Genomic DNA, 19840 nt, shown 5'->3' with positions numbered 1-19840 from the left:
CTTCGGGTTTCCTTGGGCTTCTGCAATATTTAGTGAAATAGCAACAATAATAAGGGCAGTGAGAGTAAACATACATAGTGCCGACCACATGCCAGGCTCTGGACCAGCACCCTATATAGTAATAACTCCTATAAGTCCTCCAACAGCTCTGTGTGTTGCAGGGGGACTCTTATCACCCCCATGTTATGAATGCAGAAAGTGAGGCAGCTGAGCCATGGTGATAGAGCTTATGAATGGCTTGTGCGTGGAAATTACTCCACATCGGGGAGAGGCTCACTGGTGGGGCTGGGGAAACCCAGGAACAAGGCAATGCACCCAGGGAAGCCGGGCACTGGATGCGCAGACCCAGGGGGAGAGAATTGGCAGAGATGCTTTGGCCGCTGCTCATGTTTGGAGAGGAAGTGACACAGATGAGTCCGCCCATCCGAAAGCCCTGGACTTGTGAGGGAAGTCGAGGGAACTCAAGGCAGGAAGGAAGCGGAGGAAAGGGAGGTGTGGAAACTTGGCCGAGGGACGTCACTTGCAGCAGCCTCTCACGAAGAGCCCCTCTCTTCATGGGCTTTGTGCCTTCAGGGCGCAAATCCCAGAGGAGGGTGAAGCAAGTTGAAGGTGTGTTTACCTTCAGCCAGTTTCTTTTGTTTTGACAAGTGAGTCCTTTGACCCGGCTGGAAAACCTCTCCGGGCTGCTCTTGAGATTGTTTCTGAAATTGGTTTTTGAAGAGGTTGTGTGTGACCTGCTAGGATTACCCACAGTGGGCGGCACAGACCACAGACCAGGACTGTAGCAGGAAAGCCGTCTAGGTAAGAGGCATTGGGGGTGGCGGTGGTGTGACCTGAACGGGACCCTGATTCTTCTGCCATGCCCTCTGGATATGGCATCCTAGGGCGGAAAATAGGTCACCTGCCTCAGGATCCATCGACACCGTAGCTGAGTCAAGTCCACTGTGGGTGAGCAGAGGCAGACTGCAGATGGCATGTCGCAGTCTTCCTTATAGAATGTGGTGGCTTGCTTTTGTCATTGTTATTTTTATATCACCGGGTCATGGTTTCCAACCCACTTTCCGGATATTATTAGAATGGTTCATTGAATAAGAACGTGGTGGCTCAGATAGTGTCATTAGTACCTAGCAAGTTCATGGGCAAGTTCTTAACCTCTCCAGCCTCGATGCCCTAGTCTGTGAAATGGGGTATTACGAACAGCCATCTCATAGGGCTTTTGGAGGTAAAGCTCAACAGGGTACCCCGGCATCGTATATCTCCTTTAAACATGGAGGTGCCCCTCGTTGCCTTCATGGGGTTCTGACACATGCAGGAGTCTCCTATTCTGGTTCCTGGCTGTGATTAGCTCTGACATTCCGGGACACACATCACCTTGGGTGTAGACACTGACAGAAGAAAGAACTGGAATTGAGAGTTGCAGATTCAACGGTCTCCCAAAGAAGGGTGGAGTCTCTTAGGACAAAGCATTCCTGGCATGAATAAACAGAGAAAGCTCATTTGAGGAGTAAGCCCGAGTCAGGTATTTTGATACAGGTGATTATGCAAGTTGGACAGAGAAGAATCCCTTCTCTTAGGTCTGGTTGATTGTTCTCTGTATTTTATCCAACTTGTCACTTTACCTACAAAAAGAACTTTTCCTGTCATCTTCTAAAAATGAAATGAAAAACTCCTACTGTCAATTTGATCTAGTTAAATACAAGTTTTATTTTGGAAGGGCAAGAGGGGTTTAGGGTAGAGGGAAAAATCTGACCCCTTTTTTCTGTAAAACACCTCTGCAAAGTGGGCACTGTTATCTGTTATACCAGGTTACTTTACAAAGTACCATTTAAGAAATACTTCTTTATTAAAAAAACAAACAAAAAACCCCCAACCAAACAACAAAAAAAACCTGCCAGCTTTTTAATACGGAAAATTTCAAGCACACACAAAACTGTAGAGAGTGGTATGAGCCCTGACATACCTGGCTCCCACCCTCAACAGCTGTCAACTCATAGCCCGTACTGCTTCATCTGTAACCAAACCCCCTCCATCACTGCGTGCACAGTTCCCCCACCCCGTTCCTTTTAAGCAAATCCTGATGACATATTATTTTATTTTATATTCAAGATGTACTTTCAATGCCTTAAAGTTTTCAGTAACGTGAAAAATGGAAAATTTCACATTTTAAGGTCCTTCTTGTGGAAGATCATGTCTCTCTAGAAACCTCAGAAAGCAGGGGGTGGGGAAATGATTTTTTGAAACATTTACCTGGGGGGCTTTTTCAACTCCTTGTTTTCCCAGAGTTGCCTTCTGCAGGCCTCTTCCCCTCCCTCCATTCCCCTCTTCTCTCCCTTTTCTCCTCCCTCCCCTCCTCTGTCCCCCTCCCTTCCCTCTCCCCCAGTTAAAAATGGCAGTTCTTGGAACCAGTTCTTGAAACCGGTTTGCTTCTGAGTGTTAGAGCGGGAATAAAAGATAGGGAACCACTTGCTTAGGGAAAAAAGTGATTCCAGGTAATGGAAGCTTTACCTCTCAAGAACCATTTTTTTTTCTTGTTATTCTTAACCATCATGAATGGGACTGTTTAAAAATATATTCATTTTCTGCCTTCTTAACTGGAGTCCGCTGGATGTTATTTAATCGCTCCCATTTACTACAGGGTGTTTTCCATACAGCTTTCCATTCTGTGGAGGGCTTATTTTTACAGTTTACCTGTCACCTCTCTCATTGCCACTTTTGTGCCCTGTCAAGGTGCTTTTCCTTTTCTAAAATCTGCTAAGGGCTAAGAAGCAAGGTATGTAAAATTACAGTGAATGAACTATGAGGGTGTTTTTTGTTTCCCCAAGCAAAAGTGTATGTTGTTGGACTTAAGGGCTTTGTGATATATGAATGCTCAAAGGCTGTTTTGGCTCCATTTCCTGATTTTCAGTGATATTCTACATAGATGTTGCTGTGTAGCTACTTTTCGTGTAGGTGAGGTATCCCTGTGATGGGGTCCTATAGCAGGAATCTTTCTTCTCACCTTAAATACAGCTTAAGAAAGGCTTGAAAGGTCAACCACATCGTTAGTGCGTGGGAATGTTGGAAAATGTGTTTTGGGACACATTTTTCTCCATCTCACCGCTGAACGTTTGAGAGTGAGTTAGTAGGAGAGAAATGAAGGGATTTTAAAAGGTGACCATTCTGTTTTTGTTGTTGTAGTTATTTAGCAACTAAAAGTTAGAGATTTGTGTTTTAGACCTTGCACAAAACTTTTACTTGGCTAAAAGTAATTTGATATATGGGTATATATCAAATTTATAGTAGAAACTAATAGTCTGATTTTTCACCGGACAAAATGAACTTCCTGTCTGTTATTCTTTAAAGGGGGAATCAGAGAAGACATTTTCATCCCCTCTCACCCTATCCTTTCTTAAAACTCTCCTTAGGAAAATGACATAGTATTTTTCAAAACCAAGCTGTGCCTTATGCAGGTTTATACACAGGATAGGCTAGTTACATCAATTTTTCCTTTCTCACGCCCAGACCAGGGTTACATAGTTCTGTGAGGTGAGCTTGGGAGTTGTAATAATATGGAATACTGGAAAAATTCCAGAGGCTGTTGGTAAATAAAGAATGCAGCTGAACAGCAGTTAGCTTCTGCTAGTGATTTCAGCACGTACATTTAGGAGAAAAAAAAAAAAGGCAAGTATATGTAATATAGCATGGGAAATCAAGAGAAAGTGTGATGACCATCTTGAAGATTTGGGTTTTAATTTCTGTCTTTCATTTTTCTAAAGACTGTACAGGTAAATCAATAAAGAAGGTTAAGCTGTATTTGGTTGACGTTATGAAAGATCTCTCTACTTTTAACCCAGCTTATTTAAAGATTTATTAAATCAGCCAAACAATTTTTTCTGTATTATGAGAAAGCTGTCTTTGCTTTGTGTTTTCAACTTACAGGGTTTTCGTTGATATGTTTAGGAAAAAGAAGAGTACAAGTTACTGGAAGTTCACAGCTGATAGTCAAAGATGGATATATACATATTAGAGGTTTGGGGAATCTGATGGGCTAGTCAGGAGAGGGTTTTAGAAGTGACTTTGAAGCTTTCTGTATGTTCTCTCTCACTGTTGCCTATTCCACAAAAGGCCTTTAAGTGTGGTGTTTACCCAGCAAATATCCCAACAAATTGCTTTCGGCAGTCATGGGCACACTAGAATACTATCCAATCGGTAGTTCCATTGTAGTTTTCGCACAGAACTTCCAGGGGATATGGCATTTCTCTAGTCTTAGAGACCACCCCCCGGACAAGGCACATTAAGGGCTGGAGAAGGGAAACTTGGGTGGTGGGAATGTTCTTTTCAAAATCTGGATAAAATTTTTTCCCCAAAAAGCACCAGTGAGCTGAATAACTTCTCATCCCATTTCTCCACAGTTTTAAGCCTCTCTTAAGCGCCCCCAAGGCAGTCCTATCTGAGGCTTCAGATTCCTCAAGTTTCACTGGGGTCACCTGGAGGTCCCTGTCCTACCTTGGTTTCAAAATCTCAGCTATTTTTTAGGATTCATTCTTTCTTTCATTGTAACAACAAATATTCATTTAGCTTTCCTGCCATGTACAAAGCTCCACTTTAGGGTCACAGGAGAACACAGAGCTGAATCTGACAGAGAATCTGATACAGATCTTTCCCTTCAGGATTCTAATTGGGAACCAAGACACCTATGGGCGATTCTTCAGTGTGAGAGAGACTGGGATACGCTAGCAGCTGTAGAGACACAGCCTAGTGGATTATAGGACCAAAGGCAGTTTATTTATTTATTTATTTTTAATTAATGTATTTATTTGGCTGCACTGGGTCTTAGTTGCAGCATGTGGGATCTTTAGTTGCGGCATGCGGGCTCTTAGTTCCCTGACCAGGGATTGAACCCAGGCCCCCTGCATTGGGAGCGTGGAATCTTAACCACTGGACCTCCAGGGAAGTCCCCCAAAGGCAGTTTAGAATCGATCTTCTACCAAAAAAAAAAAACCAAACCCCAAAAAGCCAGTTGCTGACACCAGACACTATACACATGTTATTGACTGAAATAAGGGATTAAGGAGAAGGCTACAGTCTTCTAACCCACTGAGAATGGGCTCGTAATGGGACATTTCGTCGAATGACCAGTTCCTTTCTGCTCCAGATGTCAGTTGGGGGAATGACAAGGTAGCAGTTCTGGGAGAGTCCATGGTTCCTTTTACATTTGGTCAAGTTTCCCCGTGGAATTGTCATTGCTTCACGTTAAACTCTATATTCTTTGTTTTACCTTTTTTCTTTTTAAAAGGCTTTGTCCACAGTAGGTGGCAAGGTACTCAAGTCCTTTTCACACCTGCTCTGCTATCCTTTGAGCAAACCCAGCTCGCTGTGAGGGGCATAGGAAGGGAACGCGCCCACATTTACTGAGCGCACCCCGGAAACATTTTCTCATTGACTCCTCACAAACTTGGGGTAGGGGTTCTCTTTACAGATGAGTAGACTGAGGCTGAGGTTCTCTTTCCAGATGAGTAAACTGAGGATTAGTAGCTGAGCACTCGCTCCAGGCCCCTCTGTGTGAATCCAGTTCTCACACCAAGGTTTGTGAATGTTCTGTTCCCTGAGATTAAACTTTGGCTCTTAGAGAGAACCGCTCAGCTCAATTGCAGTTCTCCCTCCTCTCGTCACGTGAGTGTCTTTTTACCCCTAAATATATCCACTGGCATCTCCTAAAGCCGTTCTCCTACGTAACCACAATTCCACTATTAAAAACAGAAGAAAATTAACCATCATATGTTCGTATCCTCTCATTTCTACTCTCTATTTCAGATTTCCCTAATGGTCTCATGTGTTTGATAACTATTTTTTTTCCAACCTGGGTTTGCTTAAGGCTCACACATTGTATTTTGCTTTTATAACTCCGGAATTTCTCTTACTCTAGACCAACCTGCCTCCAATCCCTTCTGTTCAGCTCTTGTTTCGGGACACTGAGTTTTAGAGGGACCAGACCAGTTTTCTTTATAACCTTTTTGTTGACACTTTACCTGGCAAGTGTCTTGCAAATTGAAGATTTTAAAAGTTCTTTAAACCGAAAACAGGTATTTTCTAGGAGATGTGTTGCCAGATTGTCAGATGTTGCACCTGATATATATCATTTTCTGTAGCTAATATATTTTAAAAGAATCTTTATTTACAAAAATAAGGCAGCTGTAAAATGTTAGAACAATTCAGAAATACAGTTGGCCCTTCGTATCCACAGGTTCTGCATCTGCGGATTCAACCAAACTTGGACTGAAAATATTTTTTAAAACAAAATTCCAGAAAGTTCCAAAAAGCAAAACTTGAATTTGCCAAGCTGGCCAACTACTTACATAGCATTTACATTGTATTAGGTATTATAAGTAACCTAGAGATGAATTAAAGTATACGAGATAGGTTCTTTGCAAACACTATGCCATTTTATATAAGAGATTTGAGCATCCTCGAATTTTGGTATCTGCTGGGATCCTGGAACCAATCCCCTGCGGATACAGAGGGATGACTATATATGAAATATAAAATAAGAGTTCCGTTTGATACCATCACCATGTAGCCCTGAGATAACAGTCATTTTGGTGAACTTATATTTTTTTCCCATTTATTTATTTATTATAAAAACTGATCATCTGTACACATTGTTGGGCGGTTTACTTTTTATCTCACTAACTGCGTTGTGGATTGTGTCCTGTCAAATGTGTAGCTGAGATTGTGTTTAGTAGTGCCTGGGATAAAAGTGCACCAAGCCAGCCACATTCCTTCCTAGGTGTTCAAGGCGAGACACACCCAAATGTAAAGTGCCCGGCCCAGGATGAGAAATGTGACTTGTGCCCACAGAGCAAATATTTTTCTCTCTTTGAGGCTCTCTAGCTAATATAGGAGTTGAATCTTGGTGTCTTCTGCCCTGTGTTTTAGCAAGTTGATGGAATGTGGGAGTAGTAAAATCTTAAGGACTCTGTATTTCAATTCTGATACTCTTTTTTAAATTTTTCTTTTCTGGGTGGGTCCCTCCATATTTTTTTCTGCAGATACCAGGAGATCATCAGGTTGGCCTACCTTGCAGGTAAACATGATTCTCTGCCAACATAAAGTGATTTAGAAATGTTAATCTATTTTACCAAGCCCAAGTCTCTAGCATATGTATTTTAAGCCATCATAAAACACGAACCTGTCACGCTAAGGAATGTGCCGAGGGCAGGCATCAAAGACTGGCTGAGAGAGTCTCAGGAGTGTGCTTTACTGTATTGTAGGGTTGTGTCCTGACAACCTCTGTGAGGCCTGGGGTACTGACAAGGAGTGATTTCTAAATATTGAAGCCATTTTACTTATTAATGCAAGAATTCCTACAAGTAATTATTCCTGTTTGTCTATCCAAGTGTCAGGGGGCTCAGAGGCAATTCTGTGGATAAAGGGCATAAAGGCTGCCTGACTTAGGGAATCAAATTAACAGAACAATCATATGAGCAAGAGATAGTCCTTTGCGCTTCATGGAGAACAGAAAGTTGAACAGAGAGGCCGTGTGGACATTTCTGGCTTTGGAAGATAAGTTTAACGAGCCTCCCAGTGAGAGACTTGCTGGCACGGGGCGGAATGGTAAAGCCGCTTCTACTGTTGTTGTTTTGTTCTCGTGTTGTCCATGGCAATAATGTCATCGCTACCATTTGGTGGGACGTCCAGGTGTCAGTAAATCTCGTTATTAGTAAGTTAAATTATCTGTAATTTGGTGACGGGCTTTTGCATCAAGAATTCTGTAAAGGAGCAGAATGATGGTAGGGTGGTTCCCCACATCTGTCTAAATATCTGGTGAAAAAAGGATAGAGTTGTGATTTTAAGTGCATTAAAAAAATTCATGTATTAATTTTTTTTGAAAAAAGAAAGTTGCTGAGTAGTTAGTCATTAATTACTAATTTATAATTATAAATGCATATTCACTCCATTTTCTATCATCCAGTAATAAAGTAAATAAGAAGATAAAGTAAATAAGAAAATAAGTATAAATATTAAAATAAACGGAAATAATGTTAATGGAAGTAAAGAGGCAGTGTTGCAAAGAGTGAGGAATAAGATAAGATTTTAAGTTCAGGATCAGGGAGTTGATTAAATCACTGAACCCCACTTTTTTCATCTCTAGAATAGGGATCGTACAATCGACACCCAGAGGGTTGTTAATGAGGCTGAAATGAGATAATATATTTAGAAGTTAAAAAAAAAAAAAGTTCAAATTCTACTCCTGCTTTCTTGAGCAGACAGGCTTGTACGATGAAAAAAAGCATGTGAATCGAAGTCGCATAGACGCTGGTGTGAATTCTGGCTTTGCCGTGTGCATTCTTAGATGAGTTCTTTTAATCTCTCTGAACGTCAGTTACTCTAGCCATAAAGTGGATCTTATCATATCACCCTTGTAAGGTAAGGTCAAGTGCACGGGTTAGACCAAGGCGCTTGGGAGCAACAGAGTCTGCTGGCTCTTGAATCTGGACATTCATCTATCAGGGGCATGTGCTTGTGTGTGTGGAATATGTGCCGCCTGGAGCTTCCCTTCCAGCTGATGACCTTGCTGCTGCTTTTCTGTTTGCAGCGACCCTCCAGAGCGCCACGCCGGGCATGGACGCCTTTTTCCGCACCTGGAGGAGCACGGGTGCTAGTGTCATCGCCCAGTCACAAAGCTGCTAAGGCCATCTCAAGGGCGTGGGCGTCAGGACAGGAGGGCAGCATCCGAGGGCCACAGAGCCATGCCTTTCGGCCTGAAGCTCCGCCGGACCCGGCGTTACAACGTCCTGAGCAAGAACTGCTTTGTCACCCGCATCCGCCTGTTGGACAGCAACGTTATCGAGTGCACGCTGTCTGTGGAGAGCACGGGGCAGGAGTGCCTGGAGGCGGTGGCCCAGAGGCTGGAGCTGCGGGAGGTAAGCGTGCAAGCGTGGCGGGTGGATATGCGCCAGAGCTCAACCCCAGGGACCAGCCGCCTTCTCTTGGCACCTGCCAGGCTTTTCAGCCTCAGCCTGGTTTCGAAGCATCCTGTTATTCTTAGCACGGCCTAGATCTTAACACCTTTCAGTGGATGCAGAGACCTGCTCTGATGTTGTGAGAAGCAGGGACACCCCCTAGAGTTTGCATGGGGCACGGGCTGGGGGTGGCAGCTCCCCTTTGCTTTCAGCCCATGAGGAGGTTGTAATGAGACTCTCCTCCCCAAAGCCATTTACTCTCTTTAAAACAGTCAAGTGGGTAGCTGGGGTTTTGGCATTCCGGCTGCATATCAAGGAGAAAACCACATAAGGGGTGGATGCAGCTGCTTTTTTGTTTGTTTGTTTGTTTCCATATTTTCCTCTTCAAAGAGGGAAAAGAGGAAAAAAAAAGAAAGAGCATTTAAAGTGAGCATGACCAGCGAGGCTTTTTTTGAGGGAGCTTGTAAAATGGGGGTTTTGTTCCTTTTAAGATTCCTCATGACCTTGTTTTCTTTGGGCTTTAAGCAAACCCAGGGTTCACCATTAAGACAGTCACGTTATCTCTCTTTAGAAGAGAGTCTTAGAGCAATGTGCCCTTTGTAACCAGCAAGCCCTGCTTTTTTTTTTTTTTCAGTCTTACAGACATTTAGGACAAGGGACTTTTGAGAGAAACCCCCTCAAGCATTTGTGTCTTGGGAGCATATCGCATGTGGCATATGGGCTGGTAGGTAAGGGGGTGTGGTTGAAAGGTTGCCAGTGCTGAAATGACGGCAGACCCCTGAGAGTCAAGCCTTCCCGAGGGCAAGGAGGAGCTCTGTGATTGTCCTGGGCCCTGTGACACCATTGCCCAGTTCTCAGGGTGAGGCAGAAGAGGGGAGCGGTCCCTGTTGAAAGCGATCATGTTTGATCTCTTTGCTCACCTCTCAGGATCCACCCTCTTTGCATTTGCACAAAGGAGTCAGGGTCAAGGAAGGTCTTCCTCTCCGCTTGGCATCTCCCACAGGCTGTCTCTTATCCTCTGGGGGACTGTTTCACCTGAGCACTTCTGTTTCCTACTGGTCTTCGTGTTTATACTTTGGTTTCAGTGTTCAGGCCTTCCTTTGACATTTATCTTCCTGTGGAGGAGATTGTCCTGCCCAACAGGTATATGTAGCTCGGTAGCTGACACAATAAACATGTGAAATGTTCTGACCTTGCTGGTTGATAGTTGGCTCTTTTTTGCTTCTTGATAGCACATTAGGGTGCACATATTTAAACATATGCGTGTGTATCGGCATAAAGGAAAAACCTTAATGCTGTCGTCAGTTGGCCAAGAGGCTGGTCTAAATTCTCATAAAAATTTTCATTATAGATCATTAGAAAATATATGCAGTGGTTTTACTTTTGAATATTCCCAGTAACTTAAATGAGAATAACTAAGTATTCTTTGCATGCATTAGAAGCAGTATAGTATGTGGTTAAGTAGTTGTAAGTGCAGGCTTTGGAGTCTTGAACTTGAGTTCAAGTTATGGTTCTATCACTTACGAGGTAACCTTGGAAAAGTTATTGAACTTCTCTGGAAATCAGTTTTCTCAGCAATAACATGGGAATAGTGATACTCACCTCACTTACCTTACAGGGCTGTTGTAAATATTAGGAGAGATATAGTATGGCAAATGCATAGGGCTGTGTCTAATAATGTATAATTGTTCCAATATGAGAGTTTTGAAAAACATTTTTTCATTAAAGAAAGTACTGAACAACTGCAATGTTCCAGACACTGTTTTGGGACTTGGTGAAACTAAGATAAATAAGTTGTAATTTTTCCTTCGAGATATGCACAGACTAGTAGAGGAATCCAGCATGTGAAAACCAGCTAAGATTGAACGTGATCCACACTAAATGCAATGCAGGGGCTGGCCTGAAAGGCAGTGGCTCTCCTTAGAGCTCTGCAGTGCACAGCCTTGCTGCACTGAACACCGCAGCCCTAGCTAGGGGAGAGGAAGCCTCAGTGAAATATGAACAGAGCCCTCGCATTTTGAACAGGGACTTGAAGGATGCCCAGGAGTTCAGTAGGTGGAAAAGAAGGCAGGTCGTTCTGGGCATGGGGAACTGGATTTTTGAAGATCCATGGATGTCCATGGATCAGGCACCATTCTGGGGGGCTGACGAGGCATCTCTGTGAATCACCAGGTAAAGCCAGAGTGTAAGGTGCAAAGTGAGGGGTGTCTGGAGATGTGTATGATAATAATAATTAACGTTCAGCAGAGTATTGTTTCTCTCAGTGAGAGGGCAGAGGTCAACCCTGGATTATCCCACAACTGGGTCGTCACAAAGGACAAAGCAGTGAAGTCCAGATTCTACTGCCAAGTGTGTGTTGCAGGGTGATTGATCTTCTCACGCTAAGATGGGGTTTGCGTTTAATGTTGGCTTTATTTTGACATGCTCTAAACAGGTGCATCCATGTTAGAACAAATCACTTTCTTTCTTGGTTTTATGCTTTCATTCTGTGACAGATCACATGGAAGGTATTGGCCTTTTGTGAAACAGTCCTATAGAAAGTCCTCCTGAACTGAAGGATGAGATAGAGCAATGTAATACTTTGTTCTTCATTTGCCCAGACACACCTCAGGGAGGAATGCATGCTCGACCCAAGAGCAGAGGGGAGGGTGTGAACACAGGGTCTGCCACACTCACTTGACTTTGTATGTGGGTCATTTTTCAAATAGGGCTGATGGTGCTTTAGAGAAGAAAGAAAAAAATTCATCTAAAATACAATGAATTGTTTAGTCTTTATGAAGTTTTGGAAAGTAGAGTGTGGTGAATATTTGGCTTTGCCATTAGACGTTTTCTGTAGTTTAGATGTACCCTAAACTTGACCGTAGATTTATATTAGGAAAGGAAAATTAATTTTGATTTAATTTTTGATCTACGTTAATTACAATTTGTGTTTTATTAGATAACTTAAAAATAGATGGTAGGGAATTCCCTGGCAGTCCAGTGCTTAGGACTTCATGCTTCCATTGCAGGACACAGGCTCCATCCCTGGTGGGGAACTAAGATCCCATAAGCTGCATGGTGTGGCCAAAAAAAAAAAAAAAAAAAGATTGTATTTTTTAAGGCCGTTTTAGGTTTATAGCAAAATTGAGTGGAAAGCACAGAGAGTCCCTTATACCTCCTGTCCCCTCCCCCCCAGTCTCCCCCACTGTTGACACCCCGCACCAGAGTGGTCCATCTGTACAGTCAATGAACCCACATTAACACATCACATGCTCAAAGTCCATAGTGTAGGTTAGGGTTCACTCTTGGTGGTGTACATCTTGTGGATTTTGACAAACGTATAATGACGTGTGTCCATACAGTAAACTCTTTTTTTTAATGTAATAAACTGATTTCTTAAACAAATATTATACTCAGACATTAATTGAAAAGTATACATGTTTCAGTGTTAAACACATATTCCTCTTCCAACAAAATGAAATGTCCTCCTGAGTCACCCTGGGTCACCAAAGGTCTCAGTTGACTCTCTGCTAGTATTTGACCGTGTCCTGTATGACTTCATCCTCCTGTTACTGAATGCAGGTTCATGTGCTCGATGCGCAGTGAGGCCAAACAAACCGAAACGTCTGAGTTTGGAGCAGAGAAAGGTTTGTTGCCAGGCCAAGCTAAGGGAACCGGGGGCTCGTGCTCAGAAATTCCTGAACTGATACGCTAAACGTTTTCAGGGTCAAATTTGGTTTTGAATGCACAACTGTGCTGCCATTTCATATGGCATCCAGAGTGCCCAGGCCGGGCTTAGTCAGCAAACACAATCATCCCCTGGGGAAGCAGAATATGACAGGGTCCCTGCTCCCAGAAACCCTGGAGTTGGGAGAATAGGAAAAACAAGAAACAAAACAAAGAGAACAGCCTGTGCCGAGGTACAGAAACAGGAAAGAACATGGAATTTTCAGGGAAGGGCAGAGTGCAGCTTGCACAGATCTGTGTGTGTGTGTGTGTGTGTGTGTTTGTGTGTGTGTAGGGGTCATGGAGGGGAGGATAGGAGTGTGGGTAGGTAGGTGGAGTTTGCTTTTGAAGGGTTTGATGTACTTGGCTAAGGAGTTTTAACTAGATCCAGTAGAACATTGTTTCTAAAATGTGTCACAAAAATAATTAAAATAATCACCACCTTTTAATGTACCACATGTTGTGCTGAGCGCCTTTCATAAATCAACTCATTTAATTCTTCTAACAAGTCTGTCAGGTGGCTACTCTTGCTGTCCCCATTTTATGGATGGGGAGACCACAGTGTAGTCACTGGGCTGGCTCAGATTCAGGTAGACTGACTCCACCGTTCTAATTCCCAGGGATGTGTAGTGGCAGAAAAAGGGGCTGTGGTAAGATGCTTTGGGAAACAGTCTCATAAGTTCTGCAGTTAAAAAAATAAATGTGTTAAGCTCAGTGTTTCACAATTAATTTAGCCTTCTAGTAAATACTCTTTGAATCATTTGGGGAATAAAACACTGCCTGGAGATGGAAAGCCATAAAAAGATTTCAAGGTGAAGCATGACATGATCACCTTGTGTTTTAAGAAAAGAACCAAATAGCCGAAAAACGATGGGGATTGGGTGACAGGAGGAACAGAGATGCTAATTAGGTGGACATAACAATAACCTGGCAAGAGGAAATAACGTGAACCCCTTAAGAAGAAAAATTTTTTAATTGTTTTAAATAAGTTCAGAAAAAAAATTAGGTATGAGTTTCTGGCTGGGAACTCTATTTAAAGGAAGAGACGCGGGAGATACAGGAGGCTCAGAAAGTTAGAATTCTGACAATATAGTTACAATATGTTTGGATCAATGGATTTCCTCATCTCCAAATGAAATCTTAGGTGGGACTTCAATATGTAAAATGGAGCTGCTCTGTTTGCTGAGGGATGGATAGGGTATCTGGAACCCCATCTCCTTGTGCCCTTCCCACACATGCCCCAACATGGCTTGAAAAATCATTGCCCTAGATTAAGAGAGAAATAGCTAAAACAATGTTGCCTTATGACTATTTCTTATTTTTGAAAAATAAATACATGGAGAAACAGCAGAGTTTAGTGGCTAGGAATGAGAGTTCGGACCAAACTGTCCGAGTTTGAATCCTGGCTCTGCCACTGATTTGCTGTGTGATCTTGAATAGTTACTTAACCACCTCGTGCCTCTGTTTTCTCATCTGTGGATGAAGATGGTAATAGTAGCAGCCTCCATAAGTTGTTGGGAGGATTAGTGCTGGGCACATAGGAAGCACTTAATATGGCGGTCTCCTCTGCAAAACACTACTCAGGTCAGACAGAGAAAGAGAAATATAGTATGTTATATGCGGACTCTGAAAAGAAATGATACAGGGACTTCCCTGGTGGTGCAGCAGTTAAGAATCTGCCTGCCAATGCAGGGGACACGGGTTTGAGCCCTGCTCCAGGAAGATCCCACATGCCGTGGAGCAACTAAGCCTGTGCACCACAACTACTGAGCCTGCGCTCTAGAGCCCATGAGTCACAACTACTGAACTTGCTCACCTAGAGCCCGTGCTCCACAACAAGAGAAGCCACCACAATGAGAAGCCTGCGCACTGCAACGAAGAGTGGCCTCTGCTTGCTGCAACTAGAGAAAGCCCGTGCACAGCAACGAAGACCTCAATGCAGCCAAAAATTAAAAAAAAAAAAAAAAAAAAGATACAAATGAACTTGTTTACAAAACAGAAACAAACTCACAGACTTAGAGAACAGAACTTATGGTTATGGGTTTGGGGGGGAAGGGTCGGGGGGAAGGGATAGTTAGGGAGTTTGGGATTGACATATACACACTGCTACATTTAAAATGGGTAACCAACAAGGACCTACTGTATAGCACAGCTCAATAATATGTAACAACCTAAATGGGAAAAGAATTTGAAAAAGAATAGATAACATGTATATGTATACCTGAATCACTTTGCTGTACACCGGAAATCAACACAACATTGTTAATGAACTATACTCCAATATAAAATAAAAAGTTTAAAAAAAAAAAAAAGACACCACTCAGGCTGTCTAGACCCCCTACAGTCCCTCCAGAGTCTGGGCTCTCACCCTTTTGTAAGTCTGCTCATTCCATTTTTAGATGGCTTTGATCATTAGAAACTATGATCTTCCACTGAGCCAAAATCTTTCAGTTCCTTGAACAGTTATTAATTTCAGATTGCACTGCCCAGTAGGATAGCCATTGGCTACATGTGGCTATTGAGCGCTTGAAGTGTGGCTAGCTTGAACTGAGATGTGCAGTAAGTGTAACATATACAGTGGATTTTGAAGACCTAGTATGAAAAAAAGTTAAAATATCTCATTAGTCATTTTTATAATAGTTACATGTTGGAAGCATAATATTTTGAATATACCATTTTATTTTATTTTTTAATTTATTTATTTTTGGCTGCATTGGGCCTTTGTTGCTGCAGGCGGGCTTTCTCTAGTTGCGGAGAGTGGGGGCTATTCTTCCTTGCAGTGCGCAGGCTTCTCATTGCAGTGGCTTCTCTTGTTGCGGAGCATGGGCTCTAGGCATGTGGGCTTCAGTAGTTGTGGCACGTGGGCTCAGTAGTTGTGGCTCGGGAGCTCTAGGGTGCAGGCTCAGTAGTTGTGGCACATGGGCTGAGTTGCTCCGCGGCATGTGGGATCTTCCCAGACCAGGGCCTGAACCCGTATCCCCTGCATTGGCAGGTGGATTCTTAACCACTGTGCCACCAGGAAAGTCCCTATACCATTTTAAGTAAAATTTATTAAAGTTAATTTTACTTCTTTAAATAAAATTTATTAAAATTAATTTTACTTCTTTGTACTTTTTAAATGTAGCTACTAGAAAATTTTAAATATGTGGCTCAGGGACTTCCCTGGTGGTCCAGTGGGTAAGACTCCGTGTTCCCAATGCAGGGGGCCCAGGTTCAGCCCCTGGTCAGGGAACTAGATCCCGTGTGTATGCCACAACTAAGAGTTTGCATGCCGCAACTAAGAGTCTGCAGGCCGCAACTAAGAAGCCTACATGCCGCAACTGAGTCCGCAGGCTGCAACTAAGAAGTCTGCATGCATGCCGCAGTGAAGATCCCACGTGCCACAACAAAGACCCGGCACAGTCAAAATAATAAGTAAGTAAGTAAGTAAGTAAATAAATAAATAAATAAAACAAAGTAGTGTTAGCATAATAATTTTTAAAAATTCAGGTACACATTTAAAAAAATATCTGGCTCACTTTATATTTCTACTAAACGCTGCTGTTCTAAGAAAAGCAAAGAGGCCATGTTCATAGTAATAAGGAATATAAAGAATTCCAACAAAATGTAAAAATATGCTAGAATTATTTCCTTTAGGGATAATCGTGACTCTACTTTTAATTAAAAAATAATAAATGGAGGAGGGATAAATAATTTAACACAGATACGTGAGAATACTCTTCATGGCTATATTCTATTCAAGGTAGAGAACTGTTGTTTTATTAGGAAATCCAGCACTTTGGGGAAGAATAAATTTGATAACTCTTGGGCCTCTTCTAAGGCTAAACTAAGAGCCCTGGTTTTTAAAGGAGCCTAAAAAAAAATCCATAACCATTTCATAGCGTTGGTGATTATCCTCTAAGTTATTCCCCTTTTCTTTTGCAAATTTATATTTTCATCTGTACTGAAAGCTGATTTATCCAGAGCTATCAGTTATGGTAGAAATGTCTCACATTTTGCTCTTTTCATAATGGCTAGAGCTTACAAAGATACAGAATCTTAACATGCATTTCCTTTCATCAAAGTAAAGCTAACCTACATTAAGGACATTTCTATGGCTTGATTTTATGTTAATCTTTTGGGAATTGGAAATTTATCTGTGATAATGGGAGTACTGGAACACCTCATTCCCTGGCCCTGTCAGATAATAGTGGAATTTGCTGTATTTTATAGCCAGCTTAAGCATATCTATATATGTTTGTATTTGCAGAGGACTAAAATAATCAACTATGATTAAGAACTGATTGAAGAGTACTCTGCTGGGGAAATTTCTGAATTTTGCATTGCTTTTTGTCTTTGTAAAGATTATGATGTGAAATCTTACTAGCTTAATGTCAGTTGTGTAAGGTAAATTGGTGCCAGTGTCTATTTTCTAGATACAGCGATTGTAGGTGAAGTAATCCCCTGGTCTTCATCTTTTTGTATATTCCGAGTGAGTCGTGCAGCCTCAGAAGACTTGATTTTTCTTGGCTATGAGATTTGCCTCTTGGGTCTGTGTTACTCTGCAGTTTCTTTTCCTGTACTTTTATGAAAAGATTGACTAGGAAAATGAAGATGGTGCAGTTGTTAATTATAGACGTGCCAGTTATAGAAATCCCAGACTATCCAGAGTAGAGGTTGATTGCACGCAAGTCCTTTTTTGCAGTTATCCAACTGATGTATGGTGGTTTATTTTCCAAAGCATTTGGAATGTAATTGCGTGAAGTGCTGTTTTCAGAATCTGTGTCTAGTCATCTTTTGAAGTATTTTCCATGCCTCAGTGAAAGTTTGAATGCTTGTATGTAATTTCTATATGTTTTATGTGGAGGTGTCTCAACCTCTTTGTTTCTTAATTTACAACTGAAATATACTGGCTAATACAGGGACCCTATTACAACCTAATGGAAAGTATTTTAAACTTTTGCTTCTGGATGATTAACTCTTCAAAATGCTTGAGATAAGATCGTGGATTTAATCCCTAGTAATTGCCAAGACTGTGTCTGTAACCCTTATAAATAGTTGGCATTAAAGCCATGCCATTGTCATAAAACTAGAAAAACAAAACCCTCAAAAATTAATCTTTCCCTATTAATAGCTACCATGGGGGATAACACCATATTTACAAATAAATGAAGAAATAAATCAAAAACATCCCAAACTGTTTTTAAAGGCCTTATTTACTACAATCTTTTCATGATACCGAAAGAGGGCTCTTATTATGACACTGAAGGATTCACATGCCAATCTGCCACTGAAGAAACTAGCCTATTTTTGAGGGCTCACATACATTTATCCTCCCCTGTTAAAATGCAAAACTCCAAACCAAATAAACCAGGAAACTACTCATATGAAAATGACAATTTATGTGGCTCTTCTTACATTATTTTTTTAGTAATGCATTTTTGCATTTTTAGCAATTGATTCAGAGATGTGGTTCCTCTCCCTGGGAACCGGTTCTTCTGTCTTTTCTTTTCTTTTTTTTGTAAATTTATTTATTTATTTATTTTTGGCTGAGTTGGGTCTTTGTTGCTGTGCGCGGGCTTTCTCTGGTTGCAGTGAGAGGTGGCTTCTCCTGTTGTGGAGCACGGGCTCTAAGCACGCGGGCTTTTAGTAGCTGTGGCTCGCGGGCTCTAGAGCGCAGGCTCAGTAGTTGTGGCGCACGGGCTTAGTTGCTCTGCGGCATGTGGGATCTTCCCGGACCAGGGCTCGAACCCGAGTCCCCTGCCTTGGCAGGCAGATTCCTAACCACTGCACCGCCAGGGAAGCCCTGTTTTTTCTTATTGCAATGAACTCATTGCAGAATTCCTGGCACCAGAGCTGTTTTCTAAAGAAAACTAGAGAAATAAAATGGGATTTAGAGCTCACACAGAGGTATCCTGAGGATTAGATGGACCTGGCTTATGTTTGGTGCTTTGGAGATAAACCAAACAAGTGTCTCAGTCATTTTCTTGGGCAATACGGTGGAATCCTTTTGGTCATGGAGGAGGTGGTTTCTATTTGGAATCCACCACATTTCCTTCAACCATCTGGCAGTGTTTAGCAGTGAAGCTCAGCTTTCAGAATTCAGCTGGAGTTGAAATTGGCAAGTCGCTTATGAACAGGCCCGGTGTGGTCTCAGCTGGGCTTGATGGGAGTAACGGCCCCTTGGCTGATACACAGGAAGCTGATTGGTGCACATGTTAGTTTAAGTGAGTGGTTACCTTCTGATTCCACTTCCTGTGATGCATTGTGTAGACATGGCTGAATAAATGTGTTGCCTTGTGAACTTGAACAGAACAGGGTAAGAACTTTGAGACAGGGTCTTTCTCCTCCATCAAATACTCCAGAACAGGGATGTGGCTAGGGGAAGAACGGGGTGGGGGATGGGGTGGGAATGGAGAAGGTTACTTGGGGCAGAGCTTCACAAAACAGTGTGCGGATGGGGATCTCATAAATGAACTTTCCTTCCTCCTAAATAACTCAATACAGCGCTTCTAAAACTAGGTCGTTCTGGCCATAGGAGGTAGAAACTGTGTCCTCCAGATTACCTGCCTCTGCATTGGAACCCCATTCCTTGAATAGTTAAATAATTGTTTCATTGGATAAATGCATGGTGAGTCACCCAGAAATACCCTGTGTCCTCTGGAAAAGACTGTATTGCAGCAACAAAAATATCTTACGCCATGGATTAGGTTTTGGCATTGGAAGTGGTTTACCTTGTTATTTGGAATTCTGTACTGTTAATTATGGCTCAAGACTATTACCATACAATGATTTCTTTTGTACCTCATCATCTTCCTTTTCTGTGTGTGCACGTGTGCATGAATGTATCTTTGTGCACGCATGTATGTGTATGTGAACTCCATGGAATATTCTTTCTCAGGGTGGGTTTTTTTTTTTTTAATTAACTTATTTTTGTCTGCGTTAGGTCTTCGTTGCTGTGAGCGGGCTTTCTCTAGTTGCGGGGAGCGGGGGCTACTCTTCACTGCGGTGCGTGGGTGTCTCATTGCGGTGGCTTCTCTTGTTGTGGAGCACGGGCTCTAGGCGTGCGGGCTTCAGTAGTTGTGGCACACAGGCTCAGTAGTTGTGGCATGCAGGTTCAGTAGCTGTGGCTCGCGGGCTCTAGAGCACAGGCTCAGTAGTTGTGGTGCACAGGCTTAGTTGCTCCGTGGCACGTGGGATCTTCCCGGACCAGG

General features: G+C 42.4%; 1 protein-coding gene across 5 annotated transcripts in view; it reads left to right on the top strand.

Annotated features, from left to right (window-relative positions):
* Positions 1–19840, top strand: part of PTPN14 (protein tyrosine phosphatase non-receptor type 14) — a 168910-nt gene that overhangs the window by 57151 nt on the left and 91919 nt on the right. For 3 of the 5 annotated variants that reach the window (XM_082471428.1, XM_082471427.1, XM_082471431.1), the window contains one exon: positions 8576–8903. In XM_082471428.1, the coding sequence (XP_082327554.1) occupies positions 8730–8903 (174 nt within the window). In that variant the 5' untranslated portion in view covers positions 8576–8729. Of the gene's footprint in view, positions 1–2964; positions 5479–5509; positions 7064–8575; positions 8904–19840 lie in introns of those variants that run through there. The other 2 variants (XM_082471429.1, XM_082471430.1) reach the window with 2 other exon arrangements.

This window comes from Balaenoptera physalus (genome assembly GCF_965194825.1).
Source record: "Balaenoptera physalus genome assembly, chromosome: 1".
Classification (NCBI taxonomy): domain Eukaryota; kingdom Metazoa; phylum Chordata; class Mammalia; order Artiodactyla; family Balaenopteridae; genus Balaenoptera; species Balaenoptera physalus.
This window is presented reverse-complemented; position numbering and strand designations above follow the sequence as displayed.